This window comes from Echiichthys vipera (genome assembly GCF_963691815.1).
Source record: "Echiichthys vipera genome assembly, chromosome: 22".
In the NCBI taxonomy this organism is placed as follows: Eukaryota; Metazoa; Chordata; class Actinopteri; order Perciformes; family Trachinidae; genus Echiichthys; species Echiichthys vipera.
Window position 1 is genome coordinate 5,027,822 of NC_139847.1, and position 27,546 is coordinate 5,055,367.

The following is a 27,546-nucleotide window of genomic DNA, read 5'->3' on the forward strand; positions in this document are numbered from 1 at the left end:
CGTGCACGACGGGAACGCCACACCACTACCCGGTCATATACAAACCGCATTTTTAAAGAAGAAACTATGAAGAACTAAGGGTGCACTCACACTGTCCGTCCGTCCCGTGCCCTGTGCTTTAGGGTCCTTGTCCCCCCCTTCAGGCCCGTTTGTACTCACACTACCTGGGCCTCGGAGAATGCTTCTTGCTGCCTATACGTCATCACGCCGCAACACGTCACACGCATTGATGACGTCATCGCGATGCATGGCTTTGTTTACAAATCTTTACATAGCCCTCAGAGTTTTTGTGCGTCTTGTCGACTGTTTTTGAATCTTTTCATCGACCAAATCTGCAGTAAACACTCCACCTCCGCATCACACCAACGTGAACCTTTCGCCGCCATTGTTTTAAATGTCCGCGCATGGTCCCTCCTTCTTTTTTCTATGTCCCAACGGGCGCACAGAAAATGACGTCAGAGCTGCCGTAGGCCTCGTGCTCGTACACATGCGCACGCTCGTGCTCATACATGTGCAAACACTCTCTACAAAAGCCCACCTCTCCCAAACGGTGTGCGGCCGGCAAGCTGGCCGCAACTAGGCACGGTACGGTTGCACTCACACTGGTCAAACGAACTAGGCTTTACCCGTAAAACCTGTTTGGGCATGGTACGGATGGACAGCGTGAGTGCGCCCTGAAAGAAGTAAATGCAACCAATGGCTTTCATTGATCGAACAAGGTTAAAAAGTGTGTTAATTATTCTAGCCTTGGTGAAGCACCTCAGGAGCTTAAAGCTTAGCTTAGCCTCTACGCCTGGTTTGACTGCATGTCGCACAAATATAGAAAAGGAGTGTATCTCGTAAAGTCCCGAATGTCATCCGATGAATTCAAATGTCAAGGATGTTTCTACGTGTCCCGCTGCTGCTCCTTCTTCTCCTTGAATTCTCTTTGATGCAGTATATCCTCAGTGATTTTGCGGTTTAGCTCCTTTTTGCCGCGGAAAAACAATCCCAGCTTTACTCGCGTTCACCTGAGCCGATTGACCTTTGTGTAGGTGATAACACGTGTGAAATGCATAACTTTTGTGATGTTAACACGTATTAAGAGAGACAGGTGTGGTCACTGATGAAGCAGCGTGGGCCCGAGTGGACCTGCGTGTTTCCATCAGGCGCACAAAGGAACTCGACAGAGATAACATGCATATTATCGGAGTCATTTCACCTAAATGACTTTGGCTACGTGACTCATTAAAGTCGCTAATGAATCCCTTTTGACCTAATTCTGAATTGATTTTAACTGCGAGTGATTTGGATAGAGAGAAAGGGGGGGTGGGGGGGACTGAAGGGAATTGAGGGGGAGAGACAGAAGGACAGAGAGAGAGAGAGGGAGTTGGTGTCAGTGAGCGAGTCTGCAGGGAACAGCATGTTTCTGCTCATTAAAGACGGAATGATATGCCGACTGGCGGAAAACATACACACTCACGCATATGCACGCGCGCACACTCGCGGTAATTTGCCTTGGCAGATGAGACGCTGATCTGACACTGAAAGTAGTCTGATGACGACGCGTGGGCAGCAGACGTGAACACACACACACAGACACACACACACACACAGTCAGGACCGCTCATGCAGGCTGGCAGGACATGAGTTTGTGTGACCACGGTGACTTTTTCAGTTATTTTAAGTAGAATAGTCCTCTTTAACCTCCTCATTGACATGACGTGTGTATATGTGTGTATTTGTACATCTGTCTTTTTGAGGACCCAGACCTTTATGAAAAGTGAGGACCGGCCTACATGTCCTCACTATTTCAAAGGCCTGTTTGGGGGGTTAAGAGTTGGTTTTAAGGTTAAGGTTTGAATTTGGTTTAGTTTAGGGGTAGGGGCTTGGGAATGCATTCTGTCAATGAATGTCCTCACAAATGCAGATGTACGAGAATATGTGTTTGCGTGCATGTGTACATTCCTGTATGTGTGAGTTTTAAAACTTATTTAATTTCCTAAATTAGCATTCAAGCAACAGCAACAACCCTTTTATTCCCTCTCTCTTTTTCTCTCTCTCTCCCTCTCTCCCTCTCTCTCTTTGTGCGTGTGTGTGTGTGTGTGTGTCTGTGTGTGTGTGTGTGTGTGCGCGCTCTCATGGGCAATCAGGTTCTTCCAGTTCTATTAATAGCCTCAAGGAAATAGGCTTGTTCTTTCATGAACACACAGACACACACACACACACCACCAGTCTCAGGTGTGTGTCATGTGCCAGAGCTCATTTGCATGCGCCGCCTTATCTTCAGAATGTGTGTGTGTGTGTGTGTTTGTGTGTGAGAGAGAGCGAGATAGAGAGAGGCACATTAACACACACTGAAGAGGCATGTCCTACAGCACACCTGAAGGGGCGTGGCTAAAGACAAGGGAAGTTTGAGAGAGAGGAAGTAGGATTGTATTGTCTGGAATGAGTTACTGCTGAGGCGTGTGTGTCTGTGTGTGTGTAAGAGAGCGATATAAAGCAGGTTAAAGGGAAATTTTGTGTATAAAAGGTAGAAGAAATATTTTTTTACGACGAGAAGGAAGAAGCGGCCGTGTAGAGAATGATCTAAATAACATTAAAAAGATCCAAAGTTGAGAGTCATTGTGCCACTGGAGGTAAAGGCCATCGTTTCACTGTGTTAGCTCAGATAGTACAGACACTGAGGTCATCAGCGGGCGCTGCCGATGCCGGGGTTGTGTCAGCCCAGCGGGTGCTGCATGGCACCCCTATTGTTTCGCTGTGAGGGAGGAGGACAGGGGGACGACGACCAGCTCAGCCATGAGGACCAACTGGAGTCCAGTCACAGTGAGAAGTCCCAGGAGAGTCGCCTGGTGGGTCAGGTCAGTGTGAGCGCAGACGTACTAACATCAAAAAGACCCTTAGACGTGACACTAAAGCAGGATATTATTCATAGAGGGTATTGTGGCAATGTTTTAAAGATGATATTGGTTGATAGTGATTTTATTCTGACAGATTTCAGGAAACAGGAAGCTCCAGCAGTGGGTGTGCAGTGATTTGGTGTCAGTTCAAAGTCGGTTTTGAACTGGCAAATTCCGCATTTACACCGCGGCTGTGTGCTGTCCCGCTTGGCATTTTGTTATTCTGCTAGAGAAAGATGAAATCATGTTGGTAGAGTGCAAACTTTTTGCTTTTTTCAGAATCAGAAAACCTTTAATGTCCCGCAGACGGGGAAATTCTTTTGTCACAGCAGCAACAGAATATTACAAAATAAGATAAAATAAGATAAAAGATACAAAAAATAGCGAAAATAAGCACTAAAGTTAAATTTAAAAAGGTAATAAATAGAAATAGACACATATACATATTCGCATGATACAGTGCAGTTGTTCTTGTTTTGTTTGTTTTGTAATAATTTAATATGGAATAAATAAATATGAGTTAACATGACCAAATAGTGCAAAAACAGAAGTGACCTTAGTACAGGCATGTTGCACAGTGCAGGGGACAGGATGAGGTCAATAGTCTATTGGGAGCAGTGCTGATTGTAAAGTCTGACAGCAGCAGGAAGGAAGGACCTGCGATACCTCTCCTTCGCACACTCAGGGTGTATCAGTCTGTTGCTGAAGGAGCTGCCCAGTGCTGTGAGAGTGACCTGCGTTGAGGAGGATTCACTGGTAATAGTCCTTGATATGTGGTGTCCTAGAGGTTTGGAAAGGTCTTGGATTGTGAATAAAGTCCCTGGAATTTAACTTATAGGATGCAAAGTGTACCCACATACAGGTGACATGTGTTACGGTAATTTGTCACCCTTCTGTAGAGCGCTGTCACAAAACATTTGGGGTTTTTTCATTGTACAATAACATCTCATTTAATTTGACATATAAGTACAATAATCCAGATACTGTATGTACTCGATATATATGTGTAATTTACCAACAGTAAGGTGCTGGAAAATGCGTCTTAAAATGCTTGAAAAGTGCTTGATTTTTATTTTCACAAATAGGATTCAAGATTGAAGAAGCTTTATTTATCCAGAGGGAGATTACTGTGCAACAGTTTCATTACAAAGGTGGGAAAGGATCAGAGTGACAATAAACATAAAAACATAAATCAAATCAAAATAAAGCTAACATCAAATAAATCAAACAATAACTAATGTGACAGAAAGCAACAGACATCTTGGTTAAACGTAGGTTTATACAATATACAACAATACGCAGCGTGCAGTTGAGCAGCATACTGAAATAAAATAAGTACAAACTAAATAAGTGATAAGGAGCGATAACTAATAACACTGAACTAAGTTACAGTGCAACTAAATAAAGTGATGCAGTGATGATATAAAGTGATATAAAGTGGTGCAGTGATGATATAAAGTGATATAAAGTGATGCAGTGATGATATAAAGTGATAGAAAGTGATGCAGTGATGATATAAAGTGATATAAAGTGATATAAAGTTATATAAAGTGATGCAGTGATGATATAAAGTGATATAAAGTGATGCAGTGATGATATAAAGTGATGCAGTGATGATATAAAGTGATGCAGGGATGATATAAAGTTATATAAAGTGATGCAGTGATGATATAAAGTGATATAAAGTGATGCAGTGATGATATCAAGTGATGCAGTGATGATATAAAGTGATATAAAGTGATGCAGTGATGATATAAAGTGATGCAGTGATGATATCAAGTGATGCAGTGATGATATAAAGTGATATAAAGTGATGCAGTGATGATATAAAGTGATGCAGTGATGATATAAAGTGATGCAGTGATGCAGTGATGATATAAAGTGATGCAGTGATGATATAAAGTGATGCAGTGATGATATAAAGTGATGCAGTGATGATATAAAGTGATGCAGTGATGATATAAAGTGATGTAGTGATGATATAAAGTGATGCAGTGATGATATAAAGTGATGTAGTGATGATATAAAGTGATGCAGTGATGATATAAAGTGATATAAAGTGATGCAGTGATGATATAAAGTGATGCAGTGATGATATAAAGTGATGCAGTGATGATATAAAGTGATGCAGTGATGATATAAAGTGATGCAGTGATGATATAAAGTGATGCAGTGATGATATAAAGTGATGCAGTGATGATATAAAGTGATGTAGTGATGATATAAAGTGATGCAGTGATGATATAAAGTGATGTAGTGATGATATAAAGTGATGCAGTGATGATATAAAGTGATGCAGTGATGATATAAAGTGATGCAGTGATGATATAAAGTGATGCAGTGATGATATCAAGTGATGTAGTGATGATATAACGTGATGCAGTGATGATATAAAGTGATATAAAGTGATATAAAGTGATGCAGTGATGATATAAAGTGATGCAGTGATGATATAAAGTGATATCAAGTGACATTTTTCTCAGGACACAGTGTCTCCACTGTTCCTTACCTGACCGGGGGGAGATGAATTATAGAGTTCATAAATATAATCAAGAAAAAAAGAAAAAAATGTATTTATTTACCTTCTTTTTAGTAAACATTACAAACATTTCATAGTAAATAGTGCATTTTTTGTGGGGGTGGGGGGGAACTATTTTCTACTGCGTGGTTCTTTTATGAGTTTTCGGAGGACTAAGCGATATGAGGCCTGAGCCACACACACTCTGCTTGTCAGTTGGATCAATGAATTGTTTGTTTTGGTCCTTTCATGGGATTCGTTGACATAAAGACAACCATGGAAGGATGATTCAGTGTGACATCACTCTGTCAATATTTGACCCAATTAAGCTGTCGAATGAATCGGTCTGCACCAACAATCACACGATATCTCGTTAGAAAATGCTTCTCATAACTTTGCAGCACTTACATGCAAATGACTGTAAACTGTGACTGGGAAATATGAAGATATACATCGGAAAAAATGTCTTATCATGAATATTTTTGCGACGTTTGTCTCTATCACAATGTCGTGAAACCTGTATCCAAACTGCATTACACCGTTCGGGCGACGCTTTACAGACTGATCCTTGCACGTTATGTTCTTTTTCACTAAAGTTCCTGATAAAATGAATCATTTGTCGAGGAATGAATCCACATAAGAGTAGAGCAGCAATGATTAATCGATTATTCAATTAATCGCCAACTAGGGATGTGACGAGATATCGCGCCACGAGATTCAGACAACGCACCAACATGACCACGACAGAGAGAGAGAGGACAAATGTGTCGTCCAATGTGAAGGGCTCCTGGTTATTGCACTTATTTGTCACATTAAATGAGATGTTATTGTGCAATGAGAACCCCAAAATGTTTTGTGACAGAATTTAAAAGAAGGGTGATAAATGAAAGGAACACGTCACGTTTTCATGTCGGCTCCATGGGAAGAAATCAACCGTATTTAACGGATTCACTGACTTTATTTCAATTTACTTCCCAGTGCAACAAGTTAGGAAGGAGTTGATCAGTCAATATACGATAGATACAGTTTATAAATGTTCAAAACACATATAAGCCTACGGCAGAAGGAAACGCGGATGTGGGTATACTGTACCGGCGTAAGTACTGTAGGCTACACCGCGGCTAACACGAGCACTATGCACAGACACCTGCAGCACCACCGCAGCTCTCTGCTAAAATCAAAATTAAGAAAATACTGATTGTTAAAAGTAGAGTTAAGATCTCGTCTCGTCTCATGAGCCGAGGGTCTCGTCACACCCCCATCGCCAACTATTTTGATAATTGATGAATTAGTTTTAAGTCATTTTTAAAGAAGAAAAAAGTCAAAATGATCTTATTGAAGCTTCCTCAGTATGATTGTTTGTTTGGGATCTTATGGCAGTTGACCAAATATCTCTGAGTTGTGCTTTTGGAAACACTCACAACAGTATTTTCCACCATTTTCTAACATTTTAAAGATCAAACCACAGCCTTACACAGGAGTATATACAAATAACATTAGCATGTGGTGATTTTATATAGACTAATATCCATTATCTTCATTATAAACATCACAATATATGATACGAAATGACCCACAGTATATTGGGTAATATCCAGCCCTGCTTTCATCTCAAAGTAGGTGAGAAGTTTCAATGGCTTGAGCTCATCTTCCCTACAATTGGTCTTATCAGTGGAGGCTGTTGTTCATCACTAAATCATGTCTTGACTCCTGATGTCAAAGAACCACATGAAGCTTTTTTACTCAGACTTTAGTTAAACATCCACATCTGATGTCAGCCTCCAGGTCACTCTGCAGTCTCAGAAATAAATAGAAATCCAGGGATTTGTTGTTCAGTCATGCAGGGCTGTGTGCATGTGCCTGTGTGTGTGTGTGTGTGTGTGTGTGTGTGTGTGTGTGTGTGTGGTCGAGTTGTTAAATGTAGCTGACTCGAGAAGAGAGAGAGAGAGAGAGAAGGGTTGAATCAGTCCGATTTGTGTGTGGGTGCACTTCAGAGCTCTGTTTGACTGTGTGCATTTTGCAGATGAGTAAGTTTATGTGTTAATGTGCTCTTGCTTGCAAATCCACTTCACAGCTCTTCTGTGTGTGTGTGTTTGTGTGTGCACATCAGGTCTTCTGGGGCTGATTGTTGTGATGTAATTAGTCCTGCTCTAATGAATACACTGATCTGTCTGACAACATCTCTCAGCCGGAGAGGAGAAACCCATCAATGGCTTCTGTATGACCGTGAGCTGGTGCACAACCTGACCTTTGCATACACTGTATGTTGTGTTTTCGCAGGCGTGTACACTACACGTGTGCTTTTTTTTTTATATACCTTTTTGCAGCTAGCCAATCAGAAGGAAGCTTAAGTCTTATTCAATCAGGCGACTTGATTAAAATCGTATTATTAGCTACAGAAATGGCCCAGAGGAGCCGTTGGGAGAAGGTCACGCACGTTGCAGCCATGTGCATAATAATGTGAGTATTCTCAGTGAAGGCAGCCTGGTTTATTCTATATCTCGTCTCCATAGTAATCCCGAGTACGTGGTTAAACTTTGCACCCAGATCTCGGGAGACGAAGGCTTTTTATCGCCTGCTAAATTGAATTCCAAAGCTCCAAAGGACGGCGTTACAGGCTAAAACGGTCGCTTAACGTTCCCTTCATCAGAAAACAAACTAAATGTGCAACCTTTTTACGGTAAACTGCTCGCGGAAAAAGTCTTGCCGTGACAACTTTATCTTCGCCTGCTCAACTGACTTTTGCAGATTAGATCCCTTTTATTTGTACAGTGCTTTGAAAGACGCTCACAGGCACTTTACATAAAACAAAAACAACAAGCAAAAAAATACACTGAACTATTACTCGCATGTGAACTAACCTCCTTGTTTCAATAAAGGGGATGCACTTGAAAGTTTTTATCTAGAAGCACACTCACAACATGCATATTCTAACCTTTGTCTCTCTGAACTCTTAGTGTTAATTCAGGATATTCGCCATATTCCTGGCTCACGTAACACAACACTTTTCTTTTGAGCACAACTCATGAAATGTGACCGAGGTGAATATACGGCGGACTTGATCCAGTGAATGTCAATTAAGATTTGATTGCTCAACATGATTATGATGCTTACTACCACTGTGGTATTTTTCAGAGCTTGTTAATTACTTCCCTTTTATGTTATTCTTTATATACCAGTTTATTTTTTACTACCACCTAAATCTAATGCGGTCTAATACAACAGCCCTGCTTCACGGCTTCATGGTCATATTGTGGCTGCAGTTTGTAATTCTAGGGTTTATTTTATTGCATGATGTTAAATAAGGGTTTTTTATTGATAGTTTACTTTGTGGAAGCTAATGGGCATCCACATAAAGAATAAATGAATATTTAGTCAACAGTGATACAAAATGGGGTGGACAAAACTGTAGAAACACTAGTTTTAAACAGTTTGTTTACATCATGGGTGTCAAAGTCAAGGCAAGAATGAATGATCTTGGCCCCCGGGATGATATTTAATTAGTATTAGAACCGGCCCGCACGCCACAGCCGCCTGCTGGTGTTTTCCACGCACCAAAACTACATTACCCACAATGCAACGGAACTCACTGCAGCGCCGCAACTGGGCCGCCTCGGCTTCATTATTGGTCAGCATTCAGGGCAGATGTCAACTTTCAGCACCCCCCCTCCCCAATAACGGCTAAAGGAAAGGTGGACGATGAGAACAGCGTGTTTCAAGCACATGTTCACTAAGCTGCGCGTCTTTATCTTGATATTAAGGAACACATTTTATTTTTGAAGGACATTTCCTTTTTTGTCTGTGAGCCTGTTGAAAAATGTTTTCACCTGAAATTACTGACAGAGCCGTACAAAAATATTGGATTATTAATTTAATTTTTAAATAAAATACGGTACACTGTGTTAGGTCTTGGTTCAATAGGTTATTTGCAATCATTTTAATATGTTTTAATAAACAGTGAACCGGTCCGGCCCTCGGCTTGTAGCAAATTTTTTTGGCCCTCTGATGTATTTGACTTTGACATCCCTGGTTTAAATGTTAGCAGTAGTTTTAACTATATGTAGCTAATAAACCATCAACTGAGTGTAACAACTTACTGATTTTAAATTCAAATACTCAAGTGTTTCCATATATCGTACCTGTTTTCTGTTTCACTAAATGGCTCAAAGGTATTTTTCACAGGAAAGTAAGCTAGCCCAGTCAGACTTTAGCACCTGGGCATTAGTTTTACAGCCACCTTGCCTCTAAGTTTCACACCTAGATTGCGACATCCTGAGTCGGGTTGAACTTACAGCACTGTATGTCCTTCAGCTATATCAGTGGTTGCTATGTCATTAGCCGCTTTTGTCAAACAAAGCCACTCTGATTAGCTTCTTGACTGACAGCTCCTGTTTGTGTTGCTGTGGCAACCACAGATAAGCCTGATTGGCGGCAGAAGAAGGGTGTTGCACCTCGCCGTTATCTCCAACGTATCAGGTGGTTCCGTCAAAAGAGGCCGCAACACCTTCTTGTTTGTTTTTCCTTCTTTTCTCCTCAAGGAATTGTCTCGTTCTTTTGTTTGGTTCTTTTTCATCTTCCTGTTTGTTGTTATTCCTGCATTTTTGTGAAGCTTCTCGCTGTTTGCTCTTCTCGCTGCTGTCACCGCTCTGTTTCCTTCCCCATCTGGTCTCGCTAATGATCCATACCAGTGGGCTATTTATCATACCTTCCACCATCAATCCTTCCCTTCTTCTTGCTCTTCCTCTCTTTCTTTCTCTGTACCGGTGTAACAATATGAGATTCACTCTCCTTCGGGGCACAAAAGCACATTTATTCTAAGAAAAAGACATGTACCGTGGGAGCACAAGAAGCCTCATGTGCGGGATATATCATGCATATGTACTCAAACACACACAGATACGAGAAATGAGATAGAGATGGAGTGGTGAATTTGATTTGATCGCTGTTTTTCGGAGGTGCTTCTGCCGTGTATTACTCCCTCTGTGCAGACAGCCAAGGCCATTAACTGCAAAGACAGACAGTTAAAAAACATGAAAACTTCTGTACAAACGCAAGATTTGCAAGGTACTGTAGGCTACTAGCAAGCAGCTAGCTAGTAAGTATTGTATATAGTAGAGTATCGTTTTTAAGACCCCTGTCGTAAAGTAAGAATACTTAGAATTATGGCATTATGTTGTCAGACATTTTTCTATTCTTTTCCAAGCGCATTAGAGACATCTTGCTTGTGGGAAAGAAAGGCTGTGGCTTAGTGGAAGAGTGGGTCGTCCTCCGTTCGAGAGATTGGTGGTTCGATCCCCACCTCCCCCCAGTCCACATGTCGAAGTGTCCTTGGGCAAGACACTGAACCCCGAATTGCTCCCCGTGGTTAGATCAGATTAGATGGTATGTAGATGTCCACTGCCATCAGTGTGAATGTCTGTGTGAACGGGTGAATGTGACAGACGCTGTGAAGCGCCTTGAGTCGTCAGATGACTAGAAAGGCGCTATATAAGTACAAGTCCATTTACCATCTTGGTTGATTGTAACTTACTAAATCACCCTTGTCCTTTTTGTATTAACAGCAAACCCAGTGATGCATTGACTTGTTCTTTCCTTGTAGAGTAACTTTAATGCAATGCTAACTAAGGCCCCATTCACTCTTTTCAAGTGTCGTGTTTCGCATTATTATGTTCTATTTGTTAATTTCTGTCTTCCATTTAAAAGTTCACACACTTTCTCTTGTCATGCTGTCAGCTTGTTGCGTAGCTGCCATTGCAGGTGGCGAAGCTCCCCCCCACTGAGTCTTGGATCTTTTTCCTTCAGGGCAGATTTCCCAGATCATGCACCGATCTGGAGACCCTGCCAAGTTTCTGCTAAGCCAACTGCTCAGGGCCAGCCCCCCGTTGAGAACTCTAGTTGATAGCGCTAGATAAACAACATACCTGCGCTGTGGAGAGCAGAGATGTGTTTGTCATCGTCTGTCCTGTTCTTTATTTTTATTAGAGTGCAATTTAACAAGTCCGCTCCTGATTTGGAGATACCAAAAAACAATATCCGTTCCACGTCTTCTTCCGCATTAGCACGTATTCGCCATTTTATTCTGTTATCGCAAAAACATCAATAAACGTCTGACCTTGGTGTGCCTTAACACAGAGCTATCACTGTTTATGATATAGGAAGTTCTGACTTTTTGTGCTGCTAAATTCAATGTGAAAACAAAACAGCCAAGGACCAGTGAGCCAGTCATTCACAATTAACTATGATTTCGCTGAATTTTATTGGCTTGAGGTGGGAATTACCACCACACATTATATTTTGGAGACATGATTTTATTCTGTCTGGACATTAAAACCAAGTTGCAACCTTTATACATGCAATTACACAGCTACTATTTCAACATCTTTGATACACGTTTAGAGACACAGTTCACCTTTGCCCACTGGCTGTAGTGGCAGTGCAGGTTGTGCAAGCTGTTCCAGATGATTTAAACAGAGCTTCAGGGGAGCAGGCAGATATATCTATGACCTAATTTGCTGTGTTTACTGATTACAGTATGAAGGCATTTGTCCTAGAAGCTTATGCAAAGGAATAGCAGGATTAGTCATTTCCTGTGAGTCATGATTTCCTGATAATATGGGACACATTTTGAGGTTTTACAGAAATGTATTGAAAATGTTTGCGCTATTATCTTTGGTATCATCTTTATCCTTTTCTTCAAAGGTTTTTTTGTCATTTTTTTTAAAGAAACAAGGTTTTTGAACTACGGTATAGAATGTGGCTGCTCAAATACTTCCAGTTAATCCAGTTTTATGGTAGTGGATGTGTGAAAACCTCAGGAAGACAGTGACATTTCTGCAAGAATGCACACACACACAGACACACAGACAGACACACACACACACACACACACACACAGGTTTGTCATTGGAGACTGATCAAATTAATGCTGCCGTGGCGACTCTGGTGCAGGAATGTTGCTACAGCAGGTGACAGACGTTCACGTGCGGAGGGAGCCATCCGTAGCGTGATCCGAGTTTTAAGATTACATCAGTGTGCGTCGTGTCTGTATCTATCACCAGGCCCGGGTATCCCTCTCGTTCGAGAAATGAGGAATCTCCATGGCGACCCCCAATGTCCTATCTCAAATTGATTACCCATGGTGCATTCTGCGCTCTCCGGGCATGTACTCATAAATATTGAGAGAGACAGAACGAGTATGCAGTCAAACATGAAATCTATGATATCAAATCTTCGTCGTGTTAATAATAATTTTTCCCGCGGATTCGGATGGCTGCGCCTCCGACTCGGCGCATCACTTCATCTCTGTTGCTCCAGTAATCGCAGGACAGGACGTCAGCGTGTGTGTTTCTGCTGTGTTAACTCTCCGCACAACACACACGCCTACTGACACCAAACGTAGCTATGGACTCATAGGAGTGCCATTAAAAAAGAATAAAAATGTAAAAGAATAAGAACATAAATGTGTAAATATTAAGAGAAATAAATACATAAATAAAAATGTGTACTTAGGGAAAGGGAAATAAATCAAATTATATATAAAATAAAGCCAATAGGGTAAAATAAAGGGATGAAAATAACAGACATCATATAAAACATATATTTAAATATGAACAGGAAAAAAAAAAATATATATATGCAATAATTTAATATTCAAGAATGTATAAATATATATTTTTTTAAATCACACATTGTTGTTGTTGAGTTATGTTCCTTTGTTTACATCATTGGAATTTAAAATTATATAATGAATTTATATCAGTCCAAAAGGCAATAAAATGAAAAATAAGGTAAAATAAAGTTATAAAAATAAATTAAATTAATTGCATATATAGTTTATTAAACCTATATACATATAAAAGATATAGTAATTTTATGCAGGAAGTATATATATTTAAAATGTATGAAATAATTTGTACATAAATGTTTAATTATTCTTATTTGTATTTCCACATGTATTTATTATTTCATTTATTTCTACTTTTATTCCCACATTTGATTTACTTATTTATTCTTTTATGTGTTCCTCTTTATGCCCCCAAAGTTATTTTCTTATTCTTTTACAGATCAAATTATTGTGTGGCCCTTCTGTGGCTCCATTGTAGCTTCCTCGTTTTCTTATACAACAGCTGTTATTTTTGGAAAAACGAGGTAAAAGATGTCCAGGGGCTTCTTGACTTTTCCTCTTCTGATAATGAATTAGGAACTTGGATTTCAGCCAGTGTAGGTGTTTGCATAAAAACACTGCTATAGTCCTTTAAGTAAACATCTCTGTTCCTGTCTTGACAGATTCCCTCAAGGCGTCTTAGTGACACTATCCAAACTGATCTCCTTCTGTTTATGTATAAACACCTGAGAGAATAGCTGTCACTTGAGTTATTCAGAGGATCTGGATGCACTGACATCTGTTTGTCTTTTCCCCTACTCCCCCTTTTTTACCTTCTTTCCATCTTGCCACAGAAAAGTGTGAAGGAGGGAATCCTGTTAAAGCAGACCAGTTCTTTCCAGAGATGGAAGAGGAGGTACTTCAAACTCAGAGGAAGGACCCTCTACTATGCCAAAGACTGCAAGGTAAAAGGACTTTATGGAGTTTGCAAAATAAAATTCTGTGTGTGTGTAACCAAAATCACAAGTTAGAGGGGTCAGGTGTGAGTATACACACAGTACCTGGATATACAATAAAAGAAAAAGCAGCTGATGTTTGTATTGTTTGCCTTTGTTCCCCTCAGTCTCTGATTTTTGATGAAGTGGACCTATCCGACGCCAGTGTGGCCGAGACCAGCACCAAGAACATCAACAACAGCTTTACGGTAAGCAGCAAGACTGGTTTGAAAAAAGTCTCCAATGTGGATTAAACCATTTCAAAACTGTATGCGTGGCTCAGCTCTCAGTGGCAAGTTATGACAAGTGAAGAGGCTTAAGGCTTGAAATCCAGGATTAGAGTTAGGGCCCTTTTCCCGGTACCACCTTGGGTTCAGCATGACTGCAAGAGGAAGTCTCGGTCTGGATTGAACTAAACCATGTTTCAGTTTGTTTCCAATGTGATACCGACAGGACGTTCTTGCAGAAAGGAAATGAACAGTAAAGTTGTCTCATGTTAGCTAAAGTACAGTGTTGGATTCAGTTTGTGTTTTAATAAATGCTGCAACTCCTCAAGACCCAAGTAAAGTTCTCGTGTCTTGCTTCTAAACTGCTGGGTTAAGTGCAGAGAGAGAGAGAAACCAGAAGAGGACTGACGTATATATATATCTGCCATTTGTGATACGCAAATTTAGGGATCAAAGGCACAACTTCAGGTGCCCGGACTATATTCTAACAGGTGGGTCCGAGAGAGAAAAGCATTAGCGAGCAGCTAACAGAATGAGGGCTACAGCTATCTGAAAACCGGTCTCGATCATGTCGGATTTGCATGCGTTGCATCACACTTAAACTCACTTCCAAACAAACACTGATTGGACGCTCGCTTGGCAAACAGCTCCAAATGTTCTCCATCACACGTGACGAGACTAATCTGAGTAAAATACAATAGAGCTCGCAAGATCAGGATGGTCTTGGGAGGCTAGTGAAAAAAACCTGTTGACTCCGAATTGAACCGCTTTGGTCCATACTGAAATATCTCAACAACTATTGGATGTATGGACACTAAATTTGGTTTCAGACATTCATGGTGCCCAGAGGATGAATCATGCTGACTTTAGTGATCCTTAACTCCCTTATTCCGTTTCCCTTAAGGATGAATTGTAGGAATGGAGTCAAGTCCAGGAACCAGGTCCAGATGAGTCCAGAGCAAATAGAGTCTTGTTCAAGACCATAATAGGCAACAATGTATTTCCAGTGCTAATGTAGTGAGTATATAGTCAGGATTGATCTATAAATAAGTCTGATCTTCTAACATCAAACTGATCCTGAACCAGCAGCCAGGAACAACTTGACCAGTACCCAATATCGAGTCCAAGACAATTCAAGAGTCTAACAAGGCTCGCACCAAGAAAAAGACTTCAAACAAGTTGACTTGAGTGCTACCGCTCTGATGGATTGTAATTCTGATTAATCTAATACGTACCTGCAGAACTAACGGCATACCCATGAGCCTCAGCTGTACTTTGTGTGTAGTGCTAATTAGCTAATGTTAGCATTCCTCCTCATTTAGCATTTAGCTTCACTGCCCAATAATGGGATTTGATGTTGAGAAATGAATATATGAGGTGCATAGATTTGGCTGCAGATGAGATATAAAGACCATTTCTAAACCCATACTCCATTGTTACAATTATTTTTTTGTCTTTTCTCAGGTGATCACTCCGTTTCGCAAGCTAATGTTATGTGCCGAGAGCAGGAAGGAAATGGAGGACTGGATCGGCGCTCTCAAATCCGTCCAAAAATGGGAAACCTATGAGGTTAGTTGGCGTTTTTTTTCTTGATTTCCTAACATTGTTATTTATTCTGCAGGCTCACAATATTAGCAATGTAATGGATGATCCTTGGATTAAAGCTAGTGTGTGATCAGTTTAAATGAGAACCTGCGTCAGACGTCTTTTCCCATCTGGTCTTTTCTCAAAGTATCCACCTTTTCTGCTCTCCTGGAGAAAACACTCTCCTCCTCTCTTTTCTCTTATCTACTTTTCATTTCAGCTGTTTGCCCGCAGATTAATGTTGCTCATAAAATCACACCCTCTGCTTCAATAGGCTATAAAGAAGGCTGAGGACTATAGGCCATCATCAAATTCTCTCAGGATTTTGGCTTTGGATGTTCCTCACATTTAGGGTTTTAATTTATGTCTTTGACACAGACCTCATTATTTCTCCTTCGTGAGTTGTGGCTCTTATTATTGCTATTTTGTAAGTTTGTGAGGGTGCGGATAATATCGCCTTTCAAATTAGGAAGGGGGTAAAGTCTTAAACGGCATTGAATTCATTAATGTATAAATAAGACTTCACTTGGTGATAAAATGTCTTAAATCAAGTCTTAAAAATGCGTTGAGACATGTGAAAGTGGGATTTTATGAATCCTAAAATTTGAATTTGAAATGTCAAAATAGACAAGAAGGAATATATGTGCGTGCACATCAAGAGACATAATTAGACATCATGAATTTAACGTTAGGGTGAGAAGTTCAGCCATCCATGAGGAACTCGGAGTAGAGCCGCTGCTCCTTTGCGTTGAAAGGAGAACCCTGGGCGCCTTCCTAGGGAGGTGTTCCAGGCACGTCCAGCTGGGAGGAGACCTCGGGGAAGACCCAGGACCAGGTGGAGAGATTAGATCTCCACACTGGCCTGGGAACGCCTCAGGATCCCCCAGTGAGAGCTGGTTAATGTGGCCCGGGAAAGGGAAGTTTGGGGTCCCCTGCTAAAGCTGCTGCCCCCGCGACCCGACCCCGGATAAGATGCTGAAGATGAGATGATATGAGATTTAATGTGCCTACAAATTCCTCTTTTTAAAATGTTCTAAAGATGACAAACTCTCAGTGACGTGTAGCTTCTTTGCCGTTCCATATCTGTACGCTGCGATATCTGAGGGACTTCTGGCCATGTTTTTTAGACAGTCTTGGATCTTACTTGTCTTGAGCTGTTAGGGCCACTGTAGGAAGTAACTGTCAAACACGCACAGGCTAACACTTATCCTCTCCTCTGTATCGACCTCTTTCGTCTCTGTCCTTGTGCAGCATGTCTCAACCCTGCGGCCGCAAAGTCCAATATGTACTGCTGACGCCATTATCTTATCCATAGTTCCTCTGGCTGTGTAGTTCAGCATGAAATTTAAAAAAGTCACCGTCCCTCTCTGCAATATCTTCTCCTTCCCCAGGCTACATATTCTGATGTAGCACTCTGAGGAGCTTTTTGTTTCCGCGTTTCCACTGCCGCTGATGTAGTTTCGATAATTTCCCCACCTTTAGGCCAGCCAGTTCAACATGGAGCATTTCTCTGGGATGCACAACTGGTACGCCTGCTCCCACGCCAGACCGACCTTCTGCAACGTCTGCAGGGAGGCTCTGCCAGGCGTCACCTCCCACGGCCTGTCCTGTGAAGGTACATAGACTAACACACACACACGAATACACACACGAATACACACATTTGAAATCATGCGTACATGTTTCCTGGTCATTGTAGATAAGCATTCAGAGCAGGTGAGTGTGAAAGCAGAGAAGTAGGTTCATAGCGCCTATGTTGCAGGGCGAGGCAGGTTTCATCACAGGGTTGACACACTGACACCTTGGAAACATTCCTCACTTCTCCTCAAAGCAATTTCAGTCAAAGCAACTGGACTTGGTTATTTGTCTAGGAAGACGTTTCACCTCTCATCCAAGAGGCTTCATCAGTTCATGTACGCATCTGACCAGGACCAGGACCAGGCTGGGACTGGACCAGGACCAGGACCAGGCTGGGACTGGACAAACTGTCTGGTGTGGAGATCCAGGTATTTAACCGACCATCGTTAGAGTGACAGTCATTGGCAGTTGGAGCACAAAGGGTTCCAGTGACATCATCGGCCTTGTGAGAGGTTAAATACCTGGATCTCCACACCAGTTAGTTGGACCAGTCCCAGCCTGGTCCTGGTCCTGGTCCTGGTCCTGGTCCAGTCCCAGCCTGGTCCTGGTCAGATGTGTACATGAACTGATGAAGCCTCTTGGATGAGAGGTGAAACGTCTTCCTAGACATATAACCAAGTCCAGTTGCTTTTGACTGAAATTGCTTTGAGGATAACGACGACCTGGACACATGAGAACGTTCACAGGCTGATTCCTCACTTCTCTGATATCGTAAGGGAAAATCTGAACACACACACACGCGCAGGGTTTTTAGGTGACTTGTAGCGATAAAATTAAACGAAAAGCAAAATCTTCTAGATGTTTGTATGAATCAAAATGCTCTGCTAATTAATTTGTTCTTGATTTGTCATTTCATTTTACATAATTCCTACTTATCTAATATAGCTGGTATGAACAAAAACTATAGAGTGCAATTTCATTTTAATAAAGGATGTAGATATTTAAGCAACAGTTCATCTTGATTCATGTGAAAGCAAAACATAAAGATCAGCTGATCAACAGTTAATTATAAGTCCGAAATTATTCACCAAAAGTTAAATTTTCCAAACTATTTTCATACAGATTAAATAGTAAAATATTTGGTGGTTACATTCATTAACATTTATAAGCATAAAAAGGCATAAATATAGGAAATAATATATATATGATAGAAAATGAGACCGTACATTTAAAAGACAAGTATATAAAAACATGTAACATCAGTAATAAAAGTGCAAATTGTTTGCTAAAGTAGAAAAAGTCCTGTGTCTGCATTTTATTCATCAAGATTTTCTTCTAAAAAGTTTGTCTAACGTGCAATTTATCGATCTGTCGTCCACAGTTTGTAAGTTCAAGGCTCATAAGCGCTGTGCAGTTCGCTCCACCAACAACTGCAAATGGACCACACTGGCCTCCATAGGAAACGACATTATTGAGGACGAGGAAGGGGTGAGTGATGCGACTCATTCTGAGAGAAAACACGGCAACAAAAACAACGTTGTGGCTGTAAAAAGCTTTGAAATAAAGGTTATAATGTTTAAAAAGGACATTAGATACCACTTAAAGCAATTTTTTACCTTTCTTGCATGTCTCAGTTCCCTCCAAAGTCCCACCGTCTTCCCTTTACCTGATCTCTGATGCTCCCTTCTCCCCTGACACGTGCGTTGAGATAGAAATGCTGCATTCAAGTGCCATGGGAAATCCGAAGTTTCGGACCTCCAACAAGGCAAGGTGCACTTGAATGCCTGTCAAAGTGGAACCTACGACTAGTGAATTCGCTGGTAGGAGGTCCCACTTTGACAGGCTTCCCATGGCACTTGAATGCAGCATGAGTAGTCGAGGGAAACGGACAGGCAGGAAGCAAATAACTTTATTTTAGACCGATTAAAATTATTGTTCAGACTTTTATCGGAGATATATGAGAATTAAATATTGATGAGTTTCAACACCTGGTGGATTTCTTTGATGTTTTAATGTGCCATAAACTTATTAGGGGCATTTTAAGATCAAGAATTGCTTTAAATGACTATAACAACCGTCAACAATGTTGTTTTTTGAATTTCCATTGATCTTTGCATAAAAATAATTTCTGCCCTGGGCTCAGGACGGTTGATGTCTCATGTTCTCAGTATTTTTGCATATTTTTTTCCCCAGGTGTTCATGCCCCACCAGTGGCTGGAAGGCAACCTGCCAGTCAGTGCCAAATGTGTGGTGTGTGACAAGAACTGTGGCAGCGTGCGGCGGCTGCAAGACTGGCGCTGCCTCTGGTGCAAAGCCATCGTGAGTGGGATTGATGTCTGGTCAAATCAGCGTCAGTGTTTATTTTGGACATCACTGAAAGCTGATTTTCAGTTAGGATCGTAGCCTTTATAAAGTTTATACAAGAATGTATCAATCAAACAAATAAATGTAGTGGTATCCATGGTAATAGAGTCTGTGCCAGTCCACTTGTTTCCAATTAATTATTTTTTTGGTGGGAGAAACCATATCAGTGAGCCAAAATGTTCATTTAAATGTCCCACATGAGCTCTCCCAAATGCCAAACCACTTGTCCAGGATAACACAGGAAGTGTTGTAATACTGCCTTCAAAACAAAAGCACAACATTTGTCACTGGAAATATGAGATATTGCAAAACTAAAATGTTCTAAAGGTCTTAAACCATGTGAAGCAGATGTTGAAATATCTCATTATTAATACATAAGATTACATTTTCTTTTGTTTGTTCACCAAACAATTAGACATGTCGATTTACACACACAGGAAATTGTGTGTTTCAGGGGCATCTGCAAAGTAAGATGTGAACGTTTTATATCGTTCTTGGCTCGCTCTCTGCAGCACAGGTCCCCAGAATAATGTTCTCGTGCAAAAGAAAAACCAAAGCATGAGGAATACGATGTAATCCATATAATAAAAGACTCTTTGCAGCCGAAAACTAGGGACACACAAGACGGCTTTCATTCAAAAATCCAGCAGAAAAGTTGCCTTTTAAGACACAAACGGTGACAGAGATGCAACATTACGTTTCAGGGTTCTACTCAGAAAAAAGGCTGGATTGCTTTTGAGTGTTTAGGGCAAATACACACACATTAATGAGTCTAATCCTCAGCGCACACACACACAGAAACACAGGCTCAAATAAATCACAGTGGTATTTGTAAAGGTTACAGAACTGACATTTGGTGGGTTTCAGAGGGATGTAATGACCTTTCTGCTTCTACTGAAATATAGAATTACTATGGAGACCACTGACTCTGTTTGTGTGTGTGTGTGTGTGTGTGTGCGTGCGTGCGTGCGTGTGTATGCGTGCATGTGCGTGGGCAGGTCCACAACAGCTGTAAAGAACAAATGGGGAAGGTGTGTCCCTTGGGTCAATATCGAGTGTCAATCATACCTCCAACTGCACTTAACAGCATTGACTCAGACGGTTAGTACGCACACACACACACACACACACACACACACACACACACACGCATACACGCACACACACACACACACACGTACATACAGACTCTCAGTATTGCACGTACAGTAAGTTCACACTTCAGGAATGTCACGCAGAGGGCAGCTGACCCTCGACTCTTTCTACTGTCAGCGAATCCTTTCTATTCTTTAGTATTTTATGATTTTGAAACAACAAATTAAATGAACGTTTTAAACTTGAGCATACTTTGAGAATCCTTCTAAGACATTTGAAGAAAAGAGGAATATTTGCGACGTTTTGAGAAGAATTTGGGGCAGCGTTTGTCTTATTTCTACCTGTTTTTGCATATCCAAATCAGACAAAGAAGGTCCCTTTCATCATAAATGTACAATGTTGTAGGGCTGTTCTGAATAGTTTGAAGCTCCATTTGTTACGGGGTGCTGCACCAAATACTGGGCATGGTGCATAAGCAGTTTCTTGCTAATAACTCATCTTTCTTATGAAATAAATGAATTAACAGTTGTTTTCACTTGGTTTGTTTCCCTTCTCTTTCCTTTCTCTCTTTTCTCTTCGGGGACCCAGACTTTACTTTCTTGAAGGACGACATTACGAAGTCACTTGTCAGTAACTGGGTGGACTAAACCATTTTGCACCGTTTGTAAGGGGTGACAGAGAACCACTATTCACTATTTTTTAAATACATAGTTCTCAACCAATGTGTTCATTTATGTAATGACACTAATTACTTAGAAAGCACTCATTACAAAAAAACAACCTTTTAGTTCCCGACTTTCCAGGGATGCACACAAAGAGAACCATAAATTACAGTTATATATCCAAATTGAGGGTTTTTAAAATGTTTTATTAGGGTGATGACATCATTAAATATGATAAAAGCTTAATTCAAAAACCTCGACAGAAGCCTCAAATGTAGAAAACTGACACGCCCTACAATGTCTCCATCTTTCGCAACATTTGGACTTGAGATCTTCAGAGCTAGAAAATGTTTTCCAGTGTTTCCATTTTTCCATACATGTTTTATTAATTTACAAAAACCTTCCTTTTAAGGCTTCTGGAAGGCCACCTCAGCGTCGTGCTCCAGTCCTCTCCTGGTCCTGGTCAACTCCAAAAGCGGAGACAACCAGGGGGTGAAGTTCCTCCGCAAGTTCAAGCAGCTCCTCAACCCGGCTCAAGTCTTCGACCTGATGAACGGAGGACCAGAACTCGGGTACTTGAGGGTTTTTTCTACTCAACCACTTTAGCTCTTCAATTGAAAATGAAATAACAGGCTCATGTGTAGCAGAAAAGAAAATATTTTAGGTTTTTTACTGGTTTATTCCTCCACTAGTGGGAGTTTCTAGTTCGTCACGACCGGTTTAATGCACGGTAATTTCGCTGCCTTTTCCTGACATCTACCTCTTAAAATGTGGTGATTTTGCTACCTCCTCATCCTCTCCTCGTCCTCCCGTCCCATCCTACACTCTCTCCTCCCCTCGCAGCCTGCGCCTTTTCCAGAAGTTTGTGACGTTTCGTATCCTGGTGTGCGGAGGAGACGGCAGCGTGGGCTGGGTGCTCTCAGAGCTGGATAAACTCAACCTCCATAAACAGGTGAGAACGATGAAGAGGAGGAGGGAGGAAGGGAGGGAGGGGATGATGATATAATAATAATAATAATGGAAGGTAACTGTGGGACACTGGTGGGCAAGAGATGTTTCAAAATGATGAAACCGTTAGAAATAAAGCATTTTTCCAACTGTGGTCACATTTTGTAAACTTTTTGTCTCTGTTGTCCTCAAACCTAGACCGTGTTGAACATGTTGTGAGTAAAATTTGGTCATACTCCAAAAAGGAAGTGAATTAGGACCAGGGCCAGTGGGTAAAATGACCAATGATACACTGATTAAATGAACTAATTAGAGAATTAATCCAACTTAATGAATGCCATTTTGGATCATTTCAAATTAGTCTTCAATTTGGGTAGATAAGTGCCGTGACAGATCAGTTTGGATAATTTCAGGTCATGTCAGATTAATCCGTTAATGTTAAGATTCCTATGTTGTTCTGCCTTGCGTCTACAATCACCATCTCAAATTTGTCCTTATGTTACAAGATGTTGCAGTTTAAAATGATTTTCCTGTCTTTGAGGGTGATGCTCGGGAGACTAATGCAGATTAATAAATCTGTACTGTATAATAAACTCATTACGCTTATTTGTAGGATTTTGACAAATAAATGACAAATCTCACAACTTCTTTGCAATTTCATAATTCACACACATGTTAAGTTAAAGCGTCTGTTACTGATCAAAACCTGACTTGTTTTTGTGTGGCTTTTATGTTTGTCTGAAGATTTTAATTAAAATTATAGCTGTAGTAATGCAACGCAAGTCTATTTATATCGCCCATTTCAGCAACATCAAAAGCACCGAGAAAAGGCTACACACTACAAAGGGACATTTAAATGCAATTAAAAACAGTCAAAGAGCCAAGAGATTAGAAAATAAAAACAGAAAAGTATTTAGCTTTGATTAAAAAGAACTAAGTTGCAGCAGTTTGGTGCATAAAAACACTGCCTCTCCATGTTTGGTCTCGATTCTTTTCATATTTGTGTTCCTACAAAACAGTGTGAGGACTTCAACTAGTGTGCTCATGTTTACAAACCCAAACCATTTGTGATGCTTCATTATAAAAAAGGACAAGACAGAATAAGGATCTAATGTTGGTATATAAATGTTTCATTAGGACACTGGATTTCACTGCTAAATTTGTCTTGTTTGTCCTTTCTGGGGGAAAAGATACAATCCAGTTCTTGCAGACAAATCTGTAGTGTCTGACTTCTTCTCTATGATTTAGATTGAAGACATAAGTGATTAGTCATGTGTTGATTTTGATCGAAAATTGGTTTGAATCAGTCTGTTTGCAGATGACACGTTGTCTTACGTTACAGTGCCAGCTGGGAGTGCTGCCTCTGGGCACAGGTAACGACCTGGCTCGTGTTCTGGGCTGGGGAGGCCTCTGTGACGATGACGCTCAGCTGCTGCAGATCCTCGAGAAGCTGGAGAGAGCCACCACCAAAATGCTAGACCGGTAAGACGATGGTGGTTAACGTCGTTTCTTCCCAGCAAGTTACAGCATCTTACTACATATTCACGTCCATGTTTGCTTTGTTTTCATCCTGCCGTGTTCCTCAGACTTTCACGCAAAGTCCAGTTCAGGTGGACTGAGTGGCTTTGAGCTACAGTACCAATATGACTGAGAGGAAAAATGTCCCGGATTGGTGGAAGAAAATCCCAAATGAACAAACTAATGAAGGCTTTGTCTCAATCAGGTGTTTCTCAGGGTTCTTTATTTCTCAAGAGGCAGCAGAAAGGAGCAAACAACAATCAAAGCAATAAAGATAATTGGCTAACAGGACTACAGGCTTCTTATACTTCTGAGGAAGAGTCACAAACAACATTAAGAATCACTTCTCGTGCCACAGCATTAAACATGAAGCAACATTAGTATGTAATTGTATGCATCATCCAATCACATTTCTTTGGTCCATTTACCTAAATGCCGGTTGAAGGTGTATCTGGCACATTGAAACAACAGCTGCAGCCTTTTAAATTCAGCTCACCTTGTTTTGCACAAGCTGCTTGATCCAAATATTGAAGATCCCAGTGAAGTAAGTTAAGTTATTGATCTGATATGAAAGAATGTTAAACCGACCTGAAATTGAAGAAACACGATCGTCTAGAGAGAAGAAGAAGAAGGAAAGCAGAAAGAAATACTCCAGCACATAAAAACCAGAACTTTTACAGATTTAACAAACAAGATGTCAATAAGTGAGCTTTAGAGGTGCTGGTATAAAATGACTGATATCGTGATAGAAGATTTTGGCCATATGACCCACCCAAAGTGCAATAACTACAGAACTAAAAAAGTAGCTTTCAAGTTGGTTTACTGTCCCAACAAATGAATTATTGGCACCAGATTATGGTTTACTGTTTTGCCATGGTATAATTTTTATCCAAATCAACCCTAACCTTCATACTTTCAGGCCCAGAACTGTGCAGAACTCATGTTATTAGTGATTTAATAGATACAGTACTGCATTTCGTAGGGCAGTTCTGTTTCCCCGTTTCTAGTCTTTGTGCTAAACTAAGCTAAGCTACTAAACCGGCTGTGGCTTCATATTTATCGTACAGACATGAAATGGGCATCCATCTTCTCAGCTAACTGTTGGGAAGAAGGCACATAAGTAAATTTAGAAAATGTCAAATTACTCCTTGAATTAAAAGAACATAATTCAAACAAGTAAACAAGCTTGCACATGCAGGTGTTACCAGACGTCTTTGTCCCCAGCTTGAACTATAGATGGATTTTTTGCTGATCTACTGTTTCTATTAGTGATACAATCACAGATAGAAAGGACATTAAGGATGAGTGTTTCCATCCCCTGTGTCCTGTCCTCCTATCTTGATCTGATTAGCTGATAATAAAGTTTATTGTCTGGTGCTTGACATCTGTGTGTGTCTTTGTGTGTCTTTTTTAGATGGAGTGTGATGACGTACGAGGTGCCCACCACCACTAAACGCACTCCGCTGGTGAGAGAAGACGACAGCCTCGATTCTCCTCTGCAGGTAAATGACTTTCGGGAAGCTGTCCGTCTTCTCAACAGATGGCGTCCATAAATTAGCCCCACGCAGCTACATCTCGCAAGCTCCGAGAAATAACTTAGGAAAACGTCCACTGAGGATCTGTTAAGCGTGGCAGCTGGAAGCCAAAGCAATCAGACGTGAAACCACGGGGAGTGGCGTAGATGTTGACGAATGGCAGCTCTGTATTTTGGATTTAAGTTAAAAGATGCTTCTCAGCAGGAAGTTTACTGCCTTGTTCTGCACCTGCGTAGGCGGTTTGTCACCACTGATTCATTAATAACCTAAAGGAGCGGACATATTCTTTCCAGTTTAAATACTTCAGCCAGGTGAAGGCTGATTCAATTAACTGAAAAGGGATTTTTTTGGGTGACGCCAAAGACTGACAGCCAACATACACCTAAAAAAGGCAGAAATTTACTAGAAAATGTAACAGGGACAATGCACGGCTCTCAGCCATACCAGAATTAGCTCCTCGCTAAATTTCATCTGTAGTAAAATGACCTAACCCTTTGAACTAAGCAATAGAAACGGTCCGCCAGTGCCTACATTGATAATTTTGCTTTGTGATGTCATTTGTGATGTCTTCATATACCTAAAATCTGTACAACCTCTGCTAAAAGGTTGTGTACGTAATAAACCATACTTAATAAAAGTAATAAAAGTAGAAACGTCAGAAACATGTTTTTTGATCAAATTTTACTAAATAAACACACACAACCTAAAGATCCAAAATATCCCTAAATGTAGAGACATTGAGAACATATATCTGAATACTCCGTAAGTTATTTAAACTACAAAGAATATATTTTTTTAAAGATATGATCGTCTTAAAAAGCAGTTTCTATCGTTTCATGTGCAATTGCATATACAGTACGTCACATGACGTGATGACGAGGGGGGCAGAAGCCTTCTCTTTCTGCTGCAAAAGGAATGAATGCCCTTCATATTGTACTTTTTATTTTACATCGTTTTATACGTAATCACGTTTACGGGAAGATCTCCAACGGCCATTCAAGGGTTAAATAATCTGGAGCCTCACAGGTTGCACCGTAACGTGACGATGGCATCGCAGGCGTACAATGTGATGACATGCAAGACACAAGCCTTAGCTCTATCTATTGTATTCTTTATTTTAGACATGATCATGTAAATAACCCCCAATCGCAGATGCTACGTTTTTAAAGGGCTTAAAAGAGACATTCCTACGAGGTAAAATAATCTCAGGAACAAACCCTCCACCATTTTTCTTTTCCATGTCTGACGTCTCCTTCTTTCTCTCTCAGGTCCACATCACTCAGTATGCAGACTCCGTGGCCTCCCACCTCGCCAAGATCCTCGACTCGGACAAACACAGCGACGTCATTTCCTCTGCCAAGTACGTGCCATGAATGCCTTTTAGGAAAACAGGGACGGGCGGGGGAGAAGTAGAACGGAGGAGAAACTGCAGGATGGGAAGGCTGGATGACGGCAGGATGAAAGTTAGGAAGGGGAAAAAGGGAGAAGAGAGATGAAGAGGCAGACAAAAAAGGGCCAAGTGGGCGTCCGGTCAATGAGTATTGATTCTTTTGGCTCCCTAAGGACACAAACACACACACACAGAGGGGACAGTAAGTGCTGCCCGGCCATAAGTGAAAGAGACAGATGAATCAGTATTTAGGGGTCATCCTCAGTGCATTAGTGCATTAGTCGTCTTCCTTTGGGAAGAGTGTAGTAGCCATTACAGAGCACTTTTCTACACCACGGTGTGTGTGTTTAACCGCTGCTGATTGTAGAGGAGAACCTGGAGCACATTTGAAACACTTGAGGGACTTTAGGACGCACTCGAAGCACATTTTCAATCAAAACAGAACCCGAAGACTGCTTTGAAATCTGGGTTTTTTGCGGTTACGGTGGAATGGTTTTGGATTTAGCCAAGGGCCAAGAGAGACACTTAACACATGATAGGTATCAAAATTGAAATCAGTTCAGGTATGAAATAACTTCAGCAAGTTCAATGCAAACGCTTTTATCTTGGATATTTTTATTTTAATGAATAAAGCTGAATTTGCTCAC

The 27,546-nt window shown here is 40.9% G+C and overlaps 1 protein-coding gene across 1 annotated transcript in view; it reads left to right on the forward strand.

Moving 5' to 3' along the window:
• LOC310964003 (diacylglycerol kinase delta) overlaps window positions 1-27,546 on the forward strand; it is an 89,178-nt gene that overhangs the window by 41,318 nt on the left and 20,314 nt on the right. The window contains exons 4-15 of the mRNA XM_083936961.1: window positions 13,858-13,968; window positions 14,127-14,207; window positions 15,690-15,794; window positions 17,292-17,424; window positions 18,769-18,875; window positions 19,581-19,706; window positions 20,750-20,852; window positions 21,921-22,080; window positions 22,352-22,460; window positions 23,799-23,938; window positions 25,389-25,476; window positions 26,778-26,869. Coding sequence (XP_083793087.1) covers window positions 13,858-13,968; window positions 14,127-14,207; window positions 15,690-15,794; window positions 17,292-17,424; window positions 18,769-18,875; window positions 19,581-19,706; window positions 20,750-20,852; window positions 21,921-22,080; window positions 22,352-22,460; window positions 23,799-23,938; window positions 25,389-25,476; window positions 26,778-26,869 — 1,355 coding nt within the window. The remainder of the gene's footprint in view (window positions 1-13,857; window positions 13,969-14,126; window positions 14,208-15,689; window positions 15,795-17,291; window positions 17,425-18,768; window positions 18,876-19,580; window positions 19,707-20,749; window positions 20,853-21,920; window positions 22,081-22,351; window positions 22,461-23,798; window positions 23,939-25,388; window positions 25,477-26,777; window positions 26,870-27,546) is intronic.